Source organism: Cherax quadricarinatus, chromosome 68 (assembly GCF_038502225.1).
Source record: "Cherax quadricarinatus isolate ZL_2023a chromosome 68, ASM3850222v1, whole genome shotgun sequence".
NCBI classification, from domain to species: Eukaryota; Metazoa; Arthropoda; class Malacostraca; order Decapoda; family Parastacidae; genus Cherax; species Cherax quadricarinatus.
The window spans coordinates 19420058-19440658 of record NC_091359.1 but is presented as its reverse complement, the minus strand read 5'-3'; the positions used below and the strand labels follow the sequence as shown (position 1 = coordinate 19440658).

Genomic DNA, 20601 nt, shown 5'->3' with positions numbered 1-20601 from the left:
GAAAATACGTTCACTATCATTCATAATAAATATAAATAGCATAATAATTCAGATATTTGGGATTAATTCCATTTTTTAAATAGGAACTAAATGTTTAATGCTATTTTACAAGTTATAAAGGTCATAACAGTCTAATGTCACAACACAAATCAAACATCCACAATTGTTAACTTGATCAAGAAACCTTATATAGAGTATTGAAAGGTCAGGTTGGGTTTCAATGCAACTAAATGATACATAAAAAAAAGTACTGATGTATTCAGAAAATTTTTATTTTTGGCTCTGACTTCAGTAATAATATTTCAAGAGGCACATCATTGCTCCTGCAGGAATCAAATTAAGTACTTAGTGGACACTGATCTCTATATATGTATAATGTTTATTGCCTTTGTACCAACAATACATCAGGTGGAAATAAATTCTGAATTTGAATTGTACATGATCGTCGCTGGGAGACCACTTTGTGTAATTCAAATTTAAAATTGTGTACTGTCTTTAGATAGTAATTATGACGGATAAGCAGACTCCTGATAGTATATGCCTTTTTTATTATCAATACATCATCATTCACTCCATCACTGTCTTGCCAGAGGTGCTTCTGCACTACTTAAAAAACTACAACATACCTCTCCCCTCTGGAGCACGACTGTTGACAAGTATGAAATTTGTAGGTAGTATTGTGTTTTGTTGAATGGTTTGAAAAACCGACAAGTTGAAGATTGAGACACTTATGTAGCATATGGGAATCTTTATTCAGGAAACGTTTCGCCACAGAGTGGCTTCATCAGTCCAATACAAAGAGGAAGGCATAAGGAGAGGAGGAGTATGAGGTAATCAGTCCCTCAGCCTGGAGTCGATGTGTTCAGTCTTGTAGAAGATTGATGGACTGAACACATCGACTCCAGGCTGAGGGACTGATTACCTCATTCTCCTCCTCTCCTTATGCCTTCCTCTTTGTATTGGACTGATGAAGCCACTGTGTGGCGAAACGTTTCCTGAATAAAGATTCCCATATGCTACATAAGTGTCTCAATCTTCAGTATTGTGTTTGTTTACCAAGGTCTCAGAGTAACACCACCACCACCCACTTGCCCCTGCACTGATGTCTCAGTAATGTGAAAGTTTGTAAATCAAGCGAAAAATTGTCATATTAAAAGCTATCTCATTTTATGCCAACGACACCTACAACAAAAACAACTATGGTAGAGCAACAACAATAATTAAGTATCCAAGAAGTGATCAGGAATGAGGAGTATTTTTTTTATCTGGAGAAAGTATTGCTGTAAATTTACTACGTACCAATGAGAGTCATTCTCTTGAAGGCCGGGATGTTTCGATGCCGGTTACTGGGAAATGGAGCTGTCCTCTCATTCCCCATTCGCTGTATGACACAGCAAATGGGGAATGAGAGTATGACCTATCAGTATGACCACACAGGCAGTTTAGCCTAAGGTTAAATTATGTCAGTGCTGTACAACTGCCTACAAAGCTAGTCTGTCCACCGTTTGATCATCAGTTTGATGATAGTTTCCTCCTGAGGTATGAGAGAGAGGTCAAGGCCAAACTCATCAGCGATGGTTTTCAGGTCCAGAGACTTGACAGTTTCGAAGCCGAGACGAGAACAGATCCTGTCCACGCTAGCGTTGGCCACCTGCACACACACAGCTTCTACGCCGCACTCACGATCCATATTCAGCACTTTCTGTGGAAATAAGAACATAAGAATGGAGGAATACTTTAGCAGTCCTACTGGCCCATGCAACCACCCATGTATTTGTCCAGTCATTTTCCAAGCCTTCCCAAGAATTTGCTTCAATACCTCAGGTACTGTGGAAATAAATGGTATAAAATACCGACACAATGGCAATATAAACACAAATGCAGTATAATGTGATCCTTTATCGACTACGTTTCGCCCACACAGTGGGCTTTTTCAAGTCACAAACAGAACTACCTGGGGTGGAAGGAACGCGAGTATTTATAGTCCGGCTGAGGTCAGGTGAAGAATGCTGCATCTGATGATGTACCGAGTGGGGTTATAGAGTCTAAAAACTTGGGTAGCTTGGAAAGGAGATTGGATAAGTTTGTGAGCAGACCTTCTACAGTGTTCTTATGTGGGATAGCGATGAAGAAGTTTCTTGGCAAGTGGTTCAGCTATGTTATAGAAGCCACTATTCTGGTTGAAGTTGTCGGATATAGAAATAAGTGATGATTCCAGGATTCTTCGGTATTGAGTGTTGTCTTCTGTGGCGATAAGTCTTGAGTTTCTGTAGTTTATCAAGTGGTTGTGTGAATTACGGTGTTGTACGCAGGCATTCCTTGTGTCGTCAGACCTGCTTGCGTATTGGTGTTCTGAAATACGTGTTTGGAGGTCCCTTGATGTTTCGCCCACGTATAACTTGTTGCAGTCATTACAAGGGATTATGTATACCCCTGCAGAGGATGGAGGCTTGTCCTGCCTACTACTGGTGATGTCCTTGATGGTCGTGGTTGTGGAGGTAGATACTTGGAATGATGTTTTGGCAAAGATGTTGGAAACATGTTTGGCAATGGAGTTGGTGGGAAGGACTATGTATCTCTTCTCGGCAGTGTCTTCTCTGGGTGTGTTGAAGATGTTTAATGCTCGCCGTCTGCAGTCTCTGATGAAGTGACGAGGATAGTGGAGTTTAGAAAATATTTGTTCAATTATAGTGCATTCTTCCTCAAGGAACTCGTTGCTGCAGATTCTGAGTGCACGCAGGAAGAAGCCTATAATTACACCACGTTTGGTTTTGGTGTCGTGGTGAGAGTAGAAGTGGAGAAGATCGTTTTGGTTGGTGGGTTTTCGATAGACTTTTGACCACGAACTTCGTTTTAAAGTCTATCGAAAACCCACCAACCAAAACGATCTTCTCCACTTCTACTCTCACCACGACACCAAAACCAAACGTGGTGTAATTATAGGCTTCTTCCTGCGTGCACTGCAGGGGTATACATAATCCCTTGTAATGACTGCAACAAGTTATACGTGGGCGAAACATCAAGGGACCTCCAAACACGTATTTCAGAACACCAATACGCAAGCAGGTCTGACGACACAAGGAATGCCTGCGTACAACACCGTAATTCACACAACCACTTGATAAACTACAGAAACTCAAGACTTATCGCCACAGAAGACAACACTCAATACCGAAGAATCCTGGAATCATCACTTATTTCTATATCCGACAACTTCAACCAGAATAGTGGCTTCTATAACATAGCTGAACCACTTGCCAAGAAACTTCTTCATCGCTATCCCACATAAGAACACTGTAGAAGGTCTGCTCACAAACTTATCCAATCTCCTTTCCAAGCTACCCAAGTTTTTAGACTCTATAACCCCACTCGGTACATCATCAGATGCAGCATTCTTCACCTGACCTCAGCCGGACTATAAATACTCGCGTTCCTTCCACCCCAGGTAGTTCTGTTTGTGACTTGAAAAAGCCCACTGTGTGGGCGAAACGTAGTCAATAAAGGATCACATTATACTGCATTTGTGTTTATATTGCCACCTCAGGTACTGATAAATTAGACACATGTGCAACTCTTGGGTATCTTTATTGAGGAAACGTTTCGCCATACAGTGGCTTCATCAGTCCATACGTAGGAGAAACTTGAAGAACAGGAGGAGAATGAGATAATCAGTCCCTCAACCTTGAGTCGATGTTGATAAATTAGACACATGTGCAACTCTTGGGTATCTTTATTGAGGAAACGTTTCGCCACACAGTGGCTTCATCAGTCCATACGTAGGAGAAACTTGAAGAACAGGAGGAGAATGAGGTAATCAGTCCCTCAACCTTGAGTCGATGTGTTCAGTCCATCAATCTTGAGTAGAATACGGCATGTGAGCGGAGAAGCAGCTTATAAACCGTATGGCAGGAGAGGTGCAGCAGTCATAGGTGGTGTCACATTTGTTCAATGTGGAAGTAGGTCGTGCCCAAGAATTAGGCAAGCGAAGAATTCCTAAGTATTAAGATCCCAAGAAGTTGCAGTGTCTGACAGGTTTGTAGATGAATGGTTCAGAGAACCGACATGAGAATGACAGAGAACCGACATGAGTCGATGTGTTCAGTCCATCAATCTGATTACCTCATTCTCCTCCTGTTCTTCAAGTTTCTCCTACGTATGGACTGATGAAGCCACTGTGTGGAGAAACGTTTCCTCAATAAAGATACCCAAGAGTTGCACATGTGTCTAATTTATCAACATGTCGGTTCTCTGAACCATTCATCTACAAACCTCAGGTACTAACCAGACCCAACCCCTTTCTCTCATATATTTGTCTAATCCATTTTAAAGCTACCCAAGGTGGCCTTTATTAAACATAAGAAAGAAAAGGAAGCGAAACTGCCCAATAAATGTCTAGGCACTTGTGTCCTTACTTTATCATAAGAAAGAAGGAACCCATACTATCCTTAATCAAACCCAACATGGTCCATGCATTTAATAGCAAATTTACCTGACCACCTAACACAGGACTCACAGACAATAATTGGGAGTCTGATGGCCACAGCCTGTTTTTGTACATAAAATATTTTGATATGTAATGCACCAGGATTACATCAAGATCTTGATCATGGCCACAGAACATCTGAGTTATATCGACGCCTCCTTCCAGATCCTCAGATGGGCCATCTTAAGATTAAGACCATTGAAAGGATACAGTTTCTGATGAAACAATCAAAACCTGACGTGTGTCATTTCCACCATGGAAGAGGTCCCAGTTGTCTGTAATTGGTACCACATTGTCTTGACAGTATTTGTCCAGCCAGCAATTAACACCAATTGCCCTGGACAACCATACATTTCCAACTACTCGCCTGGGTAAAATGCCACATATTACAGGGTGCCCTCCCTTCTTCATAATTTTATCTATTGCTGATCTATACCTGCTAATCAGGTCTTCACCCCTATGTCTGCCACCATCATTGCCTCCAGCATTGCTACGGTGTCCCGTAGCTCGATCGCAAGTGCACTCAGCTCACACACTGAGGTCCAGAGTTCGAATCTCCGGTACGGCTGGAAAACATTAGGACGTGTTTCCATAAGATATCTGCTGTCCATGTTCACCCATCAGTATAAAACGGGTACCTGAGTGTTAGTTGACTGGTGTGCATCGCATCCTGGGACAAAACTGACCTAATTTCCCAGAAGTGCTCTGCACAAGCGGCTTCAAGAGAGAGCTGGACAGATACCTAAAGTCGGTGCCGGATCAGCCGGGCTGTGGCTCGTACGTCGGACTGCGTGCGGCCAGCAGTAACAGCCTAGTTGATCAGGCCCTGATCCATCGGGAGGCCTGGTCGTGGACCGGGCCGCGGGGGCGTTGATCCCCGGAATAACCTCCAGGTAACCTCCAGGTAGACCAGTATAAAACGGGTATCTGAGTGTTAGTTGACTGGTGTGCATCGCATCCTGGGACAAAACTGACCTAATTTGCCAGAAGTGCTCTGCACAAGCGGCTTTCTATATAGTAATATATCACTGATGTCAGCTAGACCTGTGACAAAATAACAGATGAGAGAACGGATGCCAGATCATTTATAGCAAGGAGAAAAAGTGTGGTGCTACGGACACATCCCTGAGGGACACCCTCAGCTTGGACAAAGTCCAGGGAAAGCAAATTAACACGAAAAAGAAAATGTCTCTCAGGTAAGAAGATTTTAAGGAAAAATGGCAGATTGACTTGGAAGCCTAAGGAATGAACTTGGGCCAAGATGTTAAATCTCCAAGTAGAGTCATATGCCTTTTCAAGATAAAAAAAAGACTGCCATAACTGAGCGGTTACCAGCAACCTGCCCAAAATTCTCCACCTTATATATATAATATCTTTATTTACTACAAGTACATGTACAAGGTATACAGGTCTAGCTGACATCAATGACATACTACTATATAGAAAGCCGCTTGTTATGCTGAGCATTTCTGGCAAATTAGGTTAGTGTCCCTGGATGCGACCCACACCAGTCCACTAACACCCAGGTACCCAGTTTACTGATGGCTGAACATAGACAACAGGTGTAAAGAAACACCCAATGTTTCTACCCTAGCTGGGAATCGAACCTCGCTGCGTGAAGCGAGAGCTTCACGCAGCGAGGTAAGCCATGACTCGATTCATGAGAGCACTTTTCCCCTAATGCCATGAGCTGCCACTTTCTTTAAGTCTCTGGCGCGGTACTCTATCAAAACCCTTACTAAAATCCAAATTAATAATATCGAATTCTTTATCGTGATCAACAGCCTCAAAAGCTTTACTGAAGAGTAAGTAAATTAGTTGGACAGGAACGGCCCCTCGTGAATCCATGCTGAGTATCAAATTATGCTTGTCAAGATGGTTTCTAATGAACATCAAAATGGTATACAATACCGACAGGTTGGTAGGTTTCTAATAATATCAGCCATAATTGACTCTAGTAATTTGCCTACACTTGAGGTCAGGCTTATTGGGCGGTGATATGAGGGTAACAACTTGTCCCCTATTTTAAAAATAAGAATTACGTTAGCCATCTTCCATACATTAGACACAATGCCTGTTTAAAGAGATATATAAAAAAATTAATGTGTCACAAAATACTTCTTTGCACACCTTAGGTCCTGGGGATATATTTTAGTTCAGTTGGTTTACCTGTTTGATAAGCATATCCCTAGTGACTGATATTACATAATTTATCTTCTTCAGGCCCACCATAAAAATTAATGTCTGGGACATTGTTAGTGTTTTCCTGTGTAGAAGCCGAGAGGAAATAATTATTAAAAATCCAGTACGTTTTATTCTCCTTATCAGTAAGACGCCCAGGGTTATTTTTAAGGGGATCTATCTTTTATCCAATATATGTACCTTAAAAAAACCTTTTGGGTTCCTTTTTTGAATAATTCATCAATTTAATTTCATAGTCCCGTTTATCTTTTCTTATCCCCCTTTTTTTAAGCTCCCCCTTGATGTGTGTACATATATTGATCTATGAGATGGCCCTCACCTCTTTTGACATGCCTATAAATTCCTTTCTTCTCCCCTAAAATACATTTGAGCCTGTTGTTCATGCATTTCGGATCATTTCTATTCGATCTCATTTCTCTAAGCGGAATACAGTGTTTAGAAAACTGTCATATTCATAGTTCTTTTCGTTACCCCAGTCCACAGATGTTAGGTGATCTCTCAGCCTGTTGCAATCTGCTAAGCGAAAATCTGGGACTATCACTGAATTATCCCTACTGTCAGGGCCTTTAACTGATAAAATCCCTGGTGGACGAAACGTCTTTACAATAAAATTCGACAGCCCTCAATACTTACTTCCTCTCAATTTTTACCCAGGAAAATACTAGTGAAATTCCAGAAATAATAGATTATGTAGAACAGGATGATAATAAACTATACACGATTGCAGTAACTAGTGACATGGTCCTCAGACAAATAGAGAAACTAAAAGCTAACAAATCCCCAGGACCTGATGACCTGTTTACAAGGGTGTTAAAGGAATGTAAAGAGGAACTTAGCATACCTTTGGCTAATCTTTTTAACATATCACTACAAACTGCCATAGTCTGTAGATGAATGGTTCAGAGAACCGACATGTTGATAAATTAGACACATGTGCAACTCTTGGGTATCTTTATTGAGGAAACGTTTCGCCACACAGTGGCTTCATCTGATGAAGCCACTGTGTGGCGAAACGTTTCCTCAATAAAGATACCCAAGAATTGCACATGTGTCTAATTTATCAAACTGGCATAGTGCCTGATAAGTGGAAAATGGCAAATGTAATACCTATTTACAAGGTAGGCGACAGGTCCTTGGCTTCGAACTATAGACCAATAAGCCTTACCTCCATAGTGGGAAAATTTATGGAATCAATAATTGCCGAAGCAATTCGTAGCCATCTTGAAAGGCATAAATTGATTAATGAATCTCAGCACGGCTTTACAAAGGGGCGTTCCTGTCTTACAAATTTACTAACTTTCTTCACTAAGGTGTTTGAGGAGGTAGATCATGGTAGTGAATATGAGTTTGTGTATATGGACTTCAGTAAGGCTTTCGGTAGAGTTCCACACCATAGACTATTGAGAAAACATAAGGCACACAGAATAGGAGGAGAATTTTTTTTCCTGGGTAGAGGCATGGTTGACAAATAGACAGCAGAAATTTTTCATAAATGGGGAGAAATCAGAATGGGGGCACGTCACAAGCGGTGTTCCTCAGGGGTCAGTGTTGGGCCCCTTGTTGTTCACAATTTACATAAACGACATAGATGAGGTAATAAATAGCGACATAAACAAATTTGCTGATGACACCAAAATAGGCCGTTCAATTCATTCTAATGAGGACACTAGAGCACTCCAGGATGATTTGAATAGACTGATGCAGTGGTCGAAGATGTGGCAGATGCGGTTTAATATTGACAAATGCAAAGTTCTAAATGTTGGACAGGAAAATAACCATGCCACAAAGAAACTAAATAATGTAGATTTTAATATTACGGATTGCGAAAAAGATTTAAGAGTTCTGGTTAGCAGTAATCTAAAACCAAGACAACAGTGCATTAGTGTTCGCAATAAAGCTAACAGAATTCTTGGCTTCATATCAAGAAGCATAAATAATAGAAATCCCCAGGTTGTTCTCCAACTCTATACAGGGTATCTTTGGTTAGGCCTCATTTAGATTATGCTGCACAGTTTTGGTCACCATATTACAGAATGGATATTGTGGAGAAATTTTCTCCAGGAGGGGGGTATCAGCCCCCTTCAGCCCCCTTCAGCCCCTTTCAGCCCCCTTCAGCCCCCTTCAGCCCCTTTCAGCCCTGAGGGGCCACTCAGAGGGGGCGAGCGTCTTGTTTACTGCTAGAGTGAGTAATTGATCACAGATGTCGTATGCGTAATCAAGTGACCTCTGATCCTTGCAGGGGTGTTGCAACGTGTACTTTTATAAGAGACAGTACATCTCTTACTTAGCAGGACAATTAAGGAAAATCCTGCTCCCACTTTATTACCATAGTAAAGATAGTGCATTGTTGTCTATGATTAAGACAGCAAGAAACAAACATTCTGCTTTGCTTCATCGAGGAGTTGACAAGGATGCAAGCTACGAGGTCAGCGTTTTTTTTTTGTGCTAGGGCAGTGACGGCATGGAGCGCTGGGGCGTCGGGCAGACTAACTTTGACTCTACTACGAGTAACACTGACGCCAGGATAACCAACAAAGAACACTGATCTGTGCGTTAGTGTGAGCAAAGTGTCTCTAACAAACACTTGAGAAGTGTGATCAGCTTCTCTTGTGATACATTGTGAACAATAAAACCGAATCTTGTAGAACATAGTGTACCAGTGTGCGTTTCCTAGACAATGGAAGACGTGGACATCCAAGGACACTTCAGCTTCTATCAAGTCACCGATATCTGTCGAAGGTGTTGAGAACACCATAGCTCACGTTACAAAGAGCAAGGTATGTTACGAATTTCTTGTAGATCGGGGGAAGCCATGCGATAATTGCTAGGCAGATGTGGTGGATTTAATTTCCATGGTAACCTAACCCAATACTGTCCATCTTTATATTTGACAGTGTCCAAATATTGGTTATAAGTCTGAGACTCTTGTGGGCTTGGTTTATTTACATCAATACCTATCGCATCTAAATCCCACAACTTATCAACTGGTTCATTCATTTCTTCCAGTAATGATAATTTTTGCTGTGGTACATGATCAGCGGTTATTCTCGTAACTAGTACATTTTCCACTGAATCAATATCAGCTTCTTTCCCACTTTGAGAGGGAATGGGACCACATATCATGTGGCCTCCTGCTGTTTTCAGCAAGTGAACATCATGTTTACTTACTATATTTTGCACAAAACAGTGATAATAATCACTTCCAATGATTAAATCAATTGGACTAATTGTGTCCGTCTGTATGTCAGGACAGGCTAACTTGACCTTAGCTGCTTTCAGTGCTGCAACTGTTTCTTTTAATCCCTGGATCTGCACAGACTTAGGCAAATCATCTACTACCACAGCTTCTACTGTCTTTTTCCTGTTTCCTAGACCAACAGTGATTCTGGCTAGGTCATATGTCTGTTTACCAGAATTGTGGAAAAAACCAGCTATATCTAACTGTATTTTGGCATAGGGTTGTTTATTCAGTTTCTGCAACACTGATCTTCTTATGAAGGATCTTTGTGAGCCTTGATCAAATAGTGTTAGCACATTGGTTTTGTGTAATTTATTAGATAACTCAACTCGAGCTATCGGGAGAGCAGTTGCTTTAAACTTATCTCTCACATTTAATGCTGTTGCTTGTTGACTTCCTGATTCTGTGGAAGTCTGCTGCTGTTCAGCAAAAGTATTTGGGCATAATGCTGTATGATGCATACCCTTGCATTTAAAACACTTCTTCAGTGAGCATTTACCTCCCTTGTGTTCACCTAAACACTTGATGCATCTTTTCAGCTGATGAATACGTTGTTTACGTGCCTCCATTGATGTGTATTGAATACAATACTGTGCCCAATGTGTTCCATCACAAAGTACACATTTTGGAGTACGTTTATGTATGACAGTCTGTTTACTGTCTATTGTATTCACAGCTTGATAAATGCCTATATGGGATTTCCCATTATGTGGTTTAGTGGGAGTAGGTATACTCTTTCTATACTGAGTTGAAGGTTTGTTATCCACTGGATTTGTGGATTTTTCATCTTGTCTTGTTGCTTGCATGCATGAAACTATTGTTTGTAAACCATTGCTAATTTCCTCACAAGTGAAATAGCGTTTATTGAACATAATATTTAATCGTTCAATAGTTTGTGGTGACAGCTTATCCTGTACAATACCACTGATAAACCAATCACATTGTCTTAGGTCATATTTAGCACCTAGAGATCTGAGACTATTGTCTAATGTGATTCTAAATGCTTGTAAGTCTGAATAACAATGTTTGGGTGGCTTCAAGCTTGATATTAAGACTGCATGTCTAACTCTAGCCTTGTCATCATCAAAGTAATTGTCTGCTAAGACACGTAAGGCTAGTTGATAATTGCCTTTGACCACCGGAAATGACTTAATCAGTTCATAGGGTTCTCCCTTCACAAGACATTTAAGGTAATTGAACTTAGCAATCTCATCTATGTCAGTTCGTGAATTTACTATGGATTGAAAACCACTAACGAATTCTTCATAATTATGACCTTGGAAAATAGGTAATGACAATGTAGGTAAGCTTGGTAATGGGACACTTGTTGTTGTTACAGGTGTAACAGGTGTTTGACCACTAGTAGGTCTCTGTGACAGAGTTTTACGGCAGATAGCCTGTACTCCTGTCCACCTTAATTGTTGATCACTAAAAGTATCCAAAACATTTTTAATTTCATCTTCAGATGGATCTGATTCAAGAAATTTATTTTCATAATGTGTATAGTCTGAATTAATTATTTCCAGACGCTGTGTAAATAATCCAAACTTGACCTCAAGATCATCAAAATCTATGTTTGTATCTTGAGTTAATCCTAGACAGACTGAAATTAGATTTTCTAATTGTGTAATCTTAGTCTGTAAAGACTGAAACTGAGTTTTCAAACAAGCCATTTTAATGGTATACTGAAAATTCCAGCACCACACTTAGAGTGTTTAAAAAACACTGTACTGCTATAAACAGCTGAGTTTTTGTTATGCTTAAGTCAGCAATAATCGAGTCAGACACTACTGACCCACTAAGCTTAACCTCAGGGTCAATGACCATAAGGGTACAGGGTACATGTGTCTGGTGTTTATGGCTTGTGTGCTGTGTCAGCCTGCCCACGATGATTAATCGTAAATAACGATGTTATACACCTCATTCCCTATACACTATAAATGTCACTGTATAACTGTAATCACAGGTGAATATTACTTACACATATATAAATTTCACTGTTAATATATTTGAAAGCTTACACTTTATATATAAGTTCCTTTAATATAACAGGTAAATCTATAAGAAACAAACTTTAACACAATCTTGTCTCTTAATTTGTCTATAAACATTATAAACACTGTGTGTATATACACTCAGACAAACATCATCACTTGTGTTGTCTTATTCAGCGATTTCGCCAGATTGGAGCAGTGGGTGCAGGATGTGGGTGAGTCACCCAGCTCCCGTTTTCTTTGGGTGTCCGCTGGGTGAGCGCCCGTTTTCTTTTGGGTGAACGCTGGGTGAGCGCCCGTTTTCTTTTGGCTGCCCATTCTCTGTGATTGAGTCTGGAGGGACTCATTTATACTGATTTATATTGTAAAACGCTAGTTTTACAGCTTTTTTCGAAGGACCTTGGCTCATAGGTTATTTGTACACTGTAGTACAACATATTTGGACCACTGTGTGGTCTTTATCCGGTTCGAAGGACCAAAGCTCTGTTGAGAATTTGGCCTTACCAGCTAAGATATAATTATATAATGAACACTTAGCTGATAAATGACAGCAAATCGTCTACACAGCCGTCCCTGCAGACGAGGTCTAGATGCTGTCGAAACCATCACAACAGTGGGCTGTCAAGGGATAAATTTTGTAAGTATCAATTACCCCTAGGGGGTGTTATGTCAGCATATTTCATTCGATGATGGCTGACAAATACTTACTTGTTTGGACTCAAAAGTCCACACCTTACTGCCGACTATAGGTTGATTACAAACTCCTTGTGACTCAAGAATTGCGCAATCCCCCGATCTACAAGAAATTCGTAACATACCTTGCTCTTTGTAACGTGAGCTATGGTGTTCTCAACACCTTCGACAGATATCGGTGACTTGATAGAAGCTGAAGTGTCCTTGGATGTCCACGTCTTCCATTGTCTAGGAAACGCACACTGGTACACTATGTTCTACAAGATTCGGTTTTATTGTTCACAATGTATCACAAGAGAAGCTGATCACACTTCTCAAGTGTTTGTTAGAGACACTTTGCTCACACTAACGCACAGATCAGTGTTCTTTGTTGGTTATCCTGGCGTCAGTGTTACTCGTAGTAGAGTCAAAGTTAGTCTGCCCGACGCCCCAGCGCTCCATGCCGTCACTGCCCTAGCACAAAAAAAAAACGCTGACCTCGTAGCTTGCATCCTTGTCAACTCCTCGATGAAGCAAAGCAGAATGTTTGTTTCTTGCTGTCTTAATCATAGACAACAATGCACTATCTTTACTATGGTAATAAAGTGGGAGCAGGATTTTCCTTAATTGTCCTGCTAAGTAAGAGATGTACTGTCTCTTATAAAAGTACACGTTGCAACACCCCTGCAAGGATCAGAGGTCACTTGATTACGCATACGACATCTGTGATCAATTACTCACTCTAGCAGTAAACAAGACGCTCGCCCCCTCTGAGTGGCCCCTCAGGGCTGAAAGGGGCTGAAGGGGGCTGAAGGGGGCTGAAAGGGGCTGAAGGGGGCTGAAGGGGGCTGATACCCCCCTCCTGGAGAAAATTTCTCCACAGATATAAATGCACTGGAAAACGTACAGAGGAGGATGACAAAGTTGATCCCATGTATCAGAAATGTTCCCTATGAGGATAGACTGAGGGCCCTGAATCTGCAAACTCTAGAAAGGCGTAGAATTAGGGGTTATATGATTGAGGTGTATAAATGGAAATATCTAGCCTAGACAGGACTCGCAGCAGTGGTTTTAAATTGGAAAAATTCAGATTCAGGAAGGATATAGGAAAGCTCTGGATGAGTGGAACAAACTCCCGAGTACCGTCATAGACGCTAAGACGTTGTGTAGTTTTAAAAATGGGTTGGATAAATACATGAGTGGGTGTGGGTAGGTGTGAATTGGACCTGACTAGCTTGTGCTGCTAGGTCGGATACCGTGCTCCTCCCTTAAGTGACGTGCTTGACCTCACTAGGTCAAGGAATTGGCTTAAACCGGTGGGGGAATTGAACCTGCCTCGCATAGGCCAGTAGGCCTGTTGCAACGTTCCTTCTTTTTCATGTTCTTGTCTTATATACATAAGATGATTTACGTAAAAATGACACGTATTTAGTAACCAATGGCTTCAGCAGTCGACTGGATTGATATTGCCACTTGTTAGCGGTATTTTTCAATAATATGTCCCAGTTAACACACATGTGTGTGTTTCTTACATAGTTGCCCGTGTTAATCACTACTTGTCACCTCATTACCTGGATCATCGTGCGTGCGAGGCCTCGACCAGTGTAGTCAGGATGGACACACACAAACTCCAAGCATAAGTAACTTGTAATACTTTCCAACTTGGCAGCATCAACATTAATCATGGCCAGGACGCTGTGTACAACACACTGCTGCTTCCTCTGAGTAATGTTTTCTTATTAGTATTTTATACTTATCTTACACAATAGAGCTTAAACAAGAGATTGTAAACAAAAGATGTTATATGAGATATCTTAAACACAGTTTTTATGACATTGTTTTAAGAATTTACGTGCATCTAAGATTAACTCAGGGACACTAAAGTGTTTAGAAATTTGTAAATTGTTAAAATTGTCTCACAATTCCTTTACCAATTTATGCGAATCATTTTTGCGCAGTCGATCCACCCTTTTTGTGGCTAACAAGATGGCCACCAACTTCTTCGTCTTCTTCTCCCTGGCACCGACAGACAGACCAGAATCCAAAGTCAATTTCATTATTACATCAAGAGACTCGCCGTAGCACGCTGGAGTCGTTTCTTTGGCCGCTATGCACTGTAAATGGCTTACGTAAGTTCGGTTGAAATAGAAGATGAATAAATGCATATTTTAGTAAACAACGTTGAATTTTTATCAGAGTATTTTGTTAAGTAAACATTTATATTGTTAGATATGTACTGTAGTGGTGTAAATACTGGAAGAAAGGGCATTAGTCGACTTACAAGAGGGTTCCTCTTGAGAAAGTGATGTTCCATCAGTTGAGACACTTCTTCAAAGTCACCAGGAGTCAACATCACCAACTCTGTGTTTTCTAAATCACCAGCCATGTTAAGTTTGCTTAGTGGTACGTCACTCTCTGTGTTACAGTAATACAATAATCTCTTTATAATATATATATATATATATATATATATATATATATATATATATATATATATATATATATATATATATATATATATATATATAATATATATATATATATATATATATATATATATATATATATATATATATATATATATATATATATATATATATATATATATATATATATATATATATATATATATATATATATATAATCACACAGAGACTGAAACACGAGTAATTAAAACTTGATACACCACACTATGTGGCGACCTTGATACACCACACTGTGGCAACCTTGATACACCACACTATGTGGCGACCTTGATACACCACACTGTGGCAACCTTGATACACCACACTATGTAGCGACCTTGATAAACCACACTGTGGCGACCTTGATACACCACACTGTGTGGCGACCTTGATACACCGCACTGTGGCGACCTTGATACACCACACTATGTAGCGACCTTGATACACCACACTATGTGGAGACCTTGATATACCAAACTGTGGCGACCTTGATACACCACACTGTGGCAATCTTGATACACCACACTGTGGCGACCTTGATACACCACACTGTGTGACGACCTTGATACACCACACCATGTGGCGACCTTGATACATCACACTGTGGCGACCTTGATACACCACACTGTGGCGACCTTGATACAGCACACTATGTGGCGCCCTAGATACACCACACTGTGGCGACCTTGAAACACCACACTGTGTGGCGACCTTGGTGCACCACACTGTGTGGCGACCTTGATACACCACACTGTGGCGACCTTGATACACCACACTGTGGCGACCTTGATACACCACACTGCTTGGCGACCTTGATACACCACACTGGCGACCTTGATACACCGCACTATGTGGCGACCTTGATACACCACACTGTGGCGACCTTGATATACCACACTGTATGGCGACCTTGATACACCACACTGCGGCGACCTTGATACACCGCACTATGTGGCGACCTTGATACACCACACTGAGGCGACCTTTATACACCACACTGTGTGGCGACCTTGATACACCACTGTGGCGACCTTGATACACCACACAATGTGGCGACCTTGATACACCACACTATGTGGCGGCTTTGATACACCACACTATGTGGTGACCTTGACACACCGCACTATGTGGCGACCTTGATACACCACACTATGTTGCGACCTTGATACATCGCACTGTGTGGCGACCTTTATACACCACACTGTGGCGACCTTGATACACCACACTATGTGGCGACCTTGATACACCGCACTGTGGCGACCTTGATACACCACACTGGCGACCTTGATACACCACACTGTGTGGCGACGTTGATGCGCCACACTATGTGACGACCTTGATACACCGCATTATGTGGCGACCTTGATACACCACGCTGTGGTGACCTTGATACACCACACTATGTGGCGACCTTGATACACCACACTATGTGGCGACTTTGATACACCGCACTGAGTGGCGACCTTGATACACCGCACTGTGTAGCGACCTTGATACACCACGTTGTGTGGCGACCTTGATACACCACACTGTGTGGTGACCTTGATACACCACACTGTGTGGTGACCTTGATACACCACAATGTGTGGTGACCTTGGTACACCACACTGTGTGGTGACCTTGGTACACCACACTGTGGCGATCTTGATGCACCGCACAGTGTGGTGACCTTGATACACCACACTGTGTAGCGACCTTGACACACCACACTGTGTGAAGACCTTGATGCACCTCACTGTGTGGCGACCTTGGTACACCACACTGTGTAGCGACCTTGATACACCACACTGTGTGGCGACCTTGATGTACCGCACTGTGTGGCGACCTTGATACACCGCACTGTGTAGCGACCCTGATACACCACATTGTGTGGCGACCTTGATACACCACACTGTGTGGTGATCTTGATACACCACACTGTGGTGACCTTGATACACCACACTGTGTAGCGACCTTGATACACCACACTGTGTGGCGACCTTGATACACCACACTGTGTAGCGACCTTGATACACCACACTGTGTGGCGACCTTGATACACCACACTGTGTGGTGACCTTGGTACACCACACTGTGTAGCGACCTTGATACACCACACTGTGTGGCGACCTTGATATATGTAACATATTTACAAACTCACATATAGCAAGATAACTGTTATCTATGTGATAGTCACAGCTAACACAACCTGGCTTGCTCTCAGCACCCCTCAAGGGAGGGGTGCTGAGACCGGATGCTGGTGAAGGGCTCTCGATCTAGGGATTTGGAACTGTAGTCCACTTCCCTGAATACCTTTCACCCCTCCTACAGGAGCTGCACATTCCCTATGGGTTTAGCGCTACCCAGGATAATAATTTAACTCAGCAGAAGAGCGCAGCCGCAGTGTGCGAACATAGAAAGTTATTCCTGCGCTACAAATGGCAAGACTTTACAATGTCACGGATACAGTGCATAATTTTATATGTTGGGTAGGCTAGTTGATGCTTCTCTACTTAATACGTCATTATCTGATAGAGACACTTGAAACATTTTCCTGACGATCTAACACAATAATATTTTTTTAATAATATACAGACTGCTGGCGGGTTACTTACAGAGTAATGTTGATAGTGTCGTCCCTCCTCTGGTGTCTGGGAGTGACTACTGTGTGTGTCACCTGATGCCCCTACTTCAACTCCTCTAGTAAAGAATACATTCCAGCTGTGTCAGGATGGCACAGAGGCGATGCTTTTATGAATATTTGTAATATAGGCGATGACAAGAATATTAATTAATGATTAGGAGAACTAAGTGTGAAAGAGGTTACCTGAGTCATGATAAAAATATTGCTAGATGGATCTAGTGCCCAGCCTTGAGTCTGCCTGGGTCCTGGTGACAGTATGCTAGGTGTCGCTAGTGCCCAGCCTTGAGTCTGCCTGGGTCCTGGTGACAGTATGCTAGGTGTCGCTAGTGCCCAGCCTTGAGTCTGCCTGGGTCCTGGTGACAGTATGCTAGGTGTCGCTAGTGCCCAGCCTTGAGTCTGCCTGGGTCCTGGTGACAGTATGCTAGGTGTCGCTAGTGCCCAGCCTTGAGTCTGCCTGGGTCCTGGTGACAGTATGCTAGGTGTCGCTAGTGCCCAGCCTTGAGTCTGCCTGGGTCCTGGTGACAGTATGCTAGGTGTCGCTAGTGCCCAGCCTTGAGTCTGCCTGGGTCCTGGTGACAGTATGCTAGGTGTCGCTAGTGCCCAGCCTTGAGTCTGCCTGGGTCCTGGTGACAGTATGCTAGGTGTCGCTAGTGCCCAGCCTTGAGTCTACCTGGGTCCTGGTGACAGTATGCTAGGTGTCGCTAGTGCCCAGCCTTGAGTCTACCTGGGTCCTGGTGACAGTATGCTAGGTGTCGCTAGTGCCCAGCCTTGAGTCTGCCTGGGTCCTGGTGACAGTATGCTAGGTGTCGCTAGTGCCCAGCCTTGAGTCTGCCTGGGTCCTGGTGACAGTATGCTAGGTGTCGCTAGTGCCCAGCCTTGAGTCTGCCTGGGTCCTGGTGACAGTATGCCAGGTGTCGCTAGTGCCCAGCCTTGAGTCTGCCTGGGTCCTGGTGACAGTATGCTAGGTGTCGCTAGTGCCCAGCCTTGAGTCTGCCTGGGTCCTGGTGACAGTATGCTAGGTGTCGCTAGTGCCCAGCCTTGAGTCTGCCTGGGTCCTGGAGTTTACCTGGAGTTTACCTGGAGAGAGTTCCGGGGGTCAACGCCCCCGCGGCCCGGTCTGTGACCAGGCCTCATGGTGGATCAGAGCCTGATCAACCAGGCTGTTGCTGCTGGCTGCACGCAAACCAACGTACGAGCCACAGCCCGGCTGGTCAGGAACCGACTTTAGGTGCTTGTCCAGTGCCAGCTTGAAGACTGCCATGGGTCTGTTGGTAATCCTCCTTATGTATGCTGGGAGGCAGTTGAACAGTCTCGGGCCCCTGACACTTATTGTATGGTCTTTTAACGTGCTATGACACCCCTGCTTTTCATTGGGGGGATGTTGCATCGTCTGCCAAGTCTTTTGCTTTCGTAGTGAGTGATTTTCGTGTGCAAGTTCGGTACTAGTCCCTCTAGGATTTTCCAGATGTATATAATCATGTATCTCTCCCTCCTGCGTTCCAGGGAATACAGGTTTAGGAACCTCAAGCGCTCCCAGTAATTGAGGTGTTTTATCTCCGTTATGCGCACCGTGAAGGTTCTCTGTACATTTTCTAGGTCAGCAATTTCACCTGCCTTGAAAGGTGCTGTTAGTGTGCAGCAATATTCCAGCCTAGATAGAACAAGTGACCTGAAGAGTGTCATCATGGGCTTGGCCTCCCTAGTTTTGAAGGTTCTCATTATCCATCCTGTCATTTTTCTAGCAGATGTGCTTGATACAATGTTATGGTCTTGGAAGGTGAGATCCTCCGACATGATCACTCCCAGGTCTTTGACGTTGGTGTTTCGCTCTATTTTGTGGCCAGAATTTGTTTTGTACTCTGATGAAGATTTAATTTCCTCGTGTTTACCATATCTGAGTAATTGAAATTTCTCATCGTTGAACTTCATATTGTTTTCTGCAGCCCACTGAAAGATTTGGTTGATGTCCGCCTGGAGCCTTGCAGTGTCTGCAATGGAAGACACTGTCATGCAGATTCAGGTGTCATCTGCAAAGGAAGACACGGTGCTGTGGCTGACATCCTTGTCTATGTCGGATATGAGGATGAGGAACAAGATGGGAGCGAGTACTGTGCCTTGTGGAACAGAGCCTTTCACCGTAGCTGCCTCGGACTTTACTCTGTTGACGACTACTCTCTGTGTTCTGTTAGTGAGGAAATTATAGATCCATCGACCGACTTTCCCTGTTATTCCTTTAGCACGCATTTTGCGCGCTATTACGCCATGGTCACACTTGTCGAAGGCTTTTGCAAAGTCTGTATATATTACATCTGCATTCTTTTTATCTTCTAGTGCATTTAGGACCTTGTCGTAGTGATCCAATACTTGAGACAGACAGGAGCGACTGTTCTAAACCCATGTTGCCCTGGGTTGTGTAACTGATGGGTTTCTAGATGGGTGGTGATCTTGCTTCTTAGGACCCTTTCAAAGATTTTATGATATGGGATGTTAGTGCTATTGGTCTGTAGTTCTTTGCTGTTGCTTTACTGCCCCCTTTGTGGAGTGGGGCTATGTCTGTTGTTTTTAGCAACTGTGGGACGACCCCCGTGTCCATGCTCTCTCTCCATAGGATGGAAAAGGCTCGTGAAAGGGGCTTCTTGCAGTTCTTGATGAACACAGAGTTCCATGAGTCTGGCCCTGGGGCAGAGTGCATGGTGACAGTATGCTAGGTGTCGCTAGTGCCCAGCCTTGAGTCTGCCTGGGTCCTGGTGACAGTATGCTAGGTGTCGCTAGTGCCCAGCCTTGAGTCTGCCTGGGTCCTGGTGACGGTTTGCTAGGTGTTGCTAGTGCCCAGCCTTGATTCTACCTGGGTCCTGGTGACGCTTTGCTAGGTGTCGCTAGTGCCCAGCCTTGAGTCTACCTCGGTCCTGGTGACGGTTTGCCAG

The 20601-nt window shown here is 43.0% G+C and overlaps 2 protein-coding genes across 2 annotated transcripts in view; both read right to left on the bottom strand.

The window, feature by feature from the left end:
• The window catches only part of LOC128697697 (uncharacterized), a 265769-nt gene that overhangs the window by 22686 nt on the left and 222482 nt on the right, over window positions 1-20601 (bottom strand). The window lies entirely within an intron of this gene.
• LOC128697725 (uncharacterized) lies at window positions 532-17706 on the bottom strand. Its single transcript, XM_053789588.2, has 5 exons — window positions 17649-17706; window positions 14871-15004; window positions 14521-14703; window positions 14161-14310; window positions 532-1702 (listed from the first exon to the last, which is right to left on the bottom strand). The coding sequence occupies exons 2-5, from the start codon at window positions 14973-14975 to the stop codon at window positions 1490-1492; spliced, it is 651 nt and encodes a 216-aa protein (XP_053645563.2). The 5' UTR covers window positions 14976-15004; window positions 17649-17706; the 3' UTR covers window positions 532-1489.

What these genes read in the sequence shown, in the direction of transcription:
- LOC128697725 (XM_053789588.2), bottom strand. Translation starts at nt 14,975, where the DNA reads ATGGCTGGTGATTTAGAAAACACAGAGTTGGTGATGTTGACTCCTGGT. An exon ending in TTCTCAAGAGGAACCCTCTT is followed by an intron (nt 14,704 to 14,870) that starts GTAAGTCGACTA and finishes AGCCATTTACAG; the next exon opens with TGCATAGCGGCCAAAGAAAC. An exon ending in TCGCACGCACGATGATCCAG is followed by an intron (nt 1,703 to 14,160) that starts GTAATGAGGTGA and finishes TTATTTCCACAG; the next exon opens with AAAGTGCTGAATATGGATCG.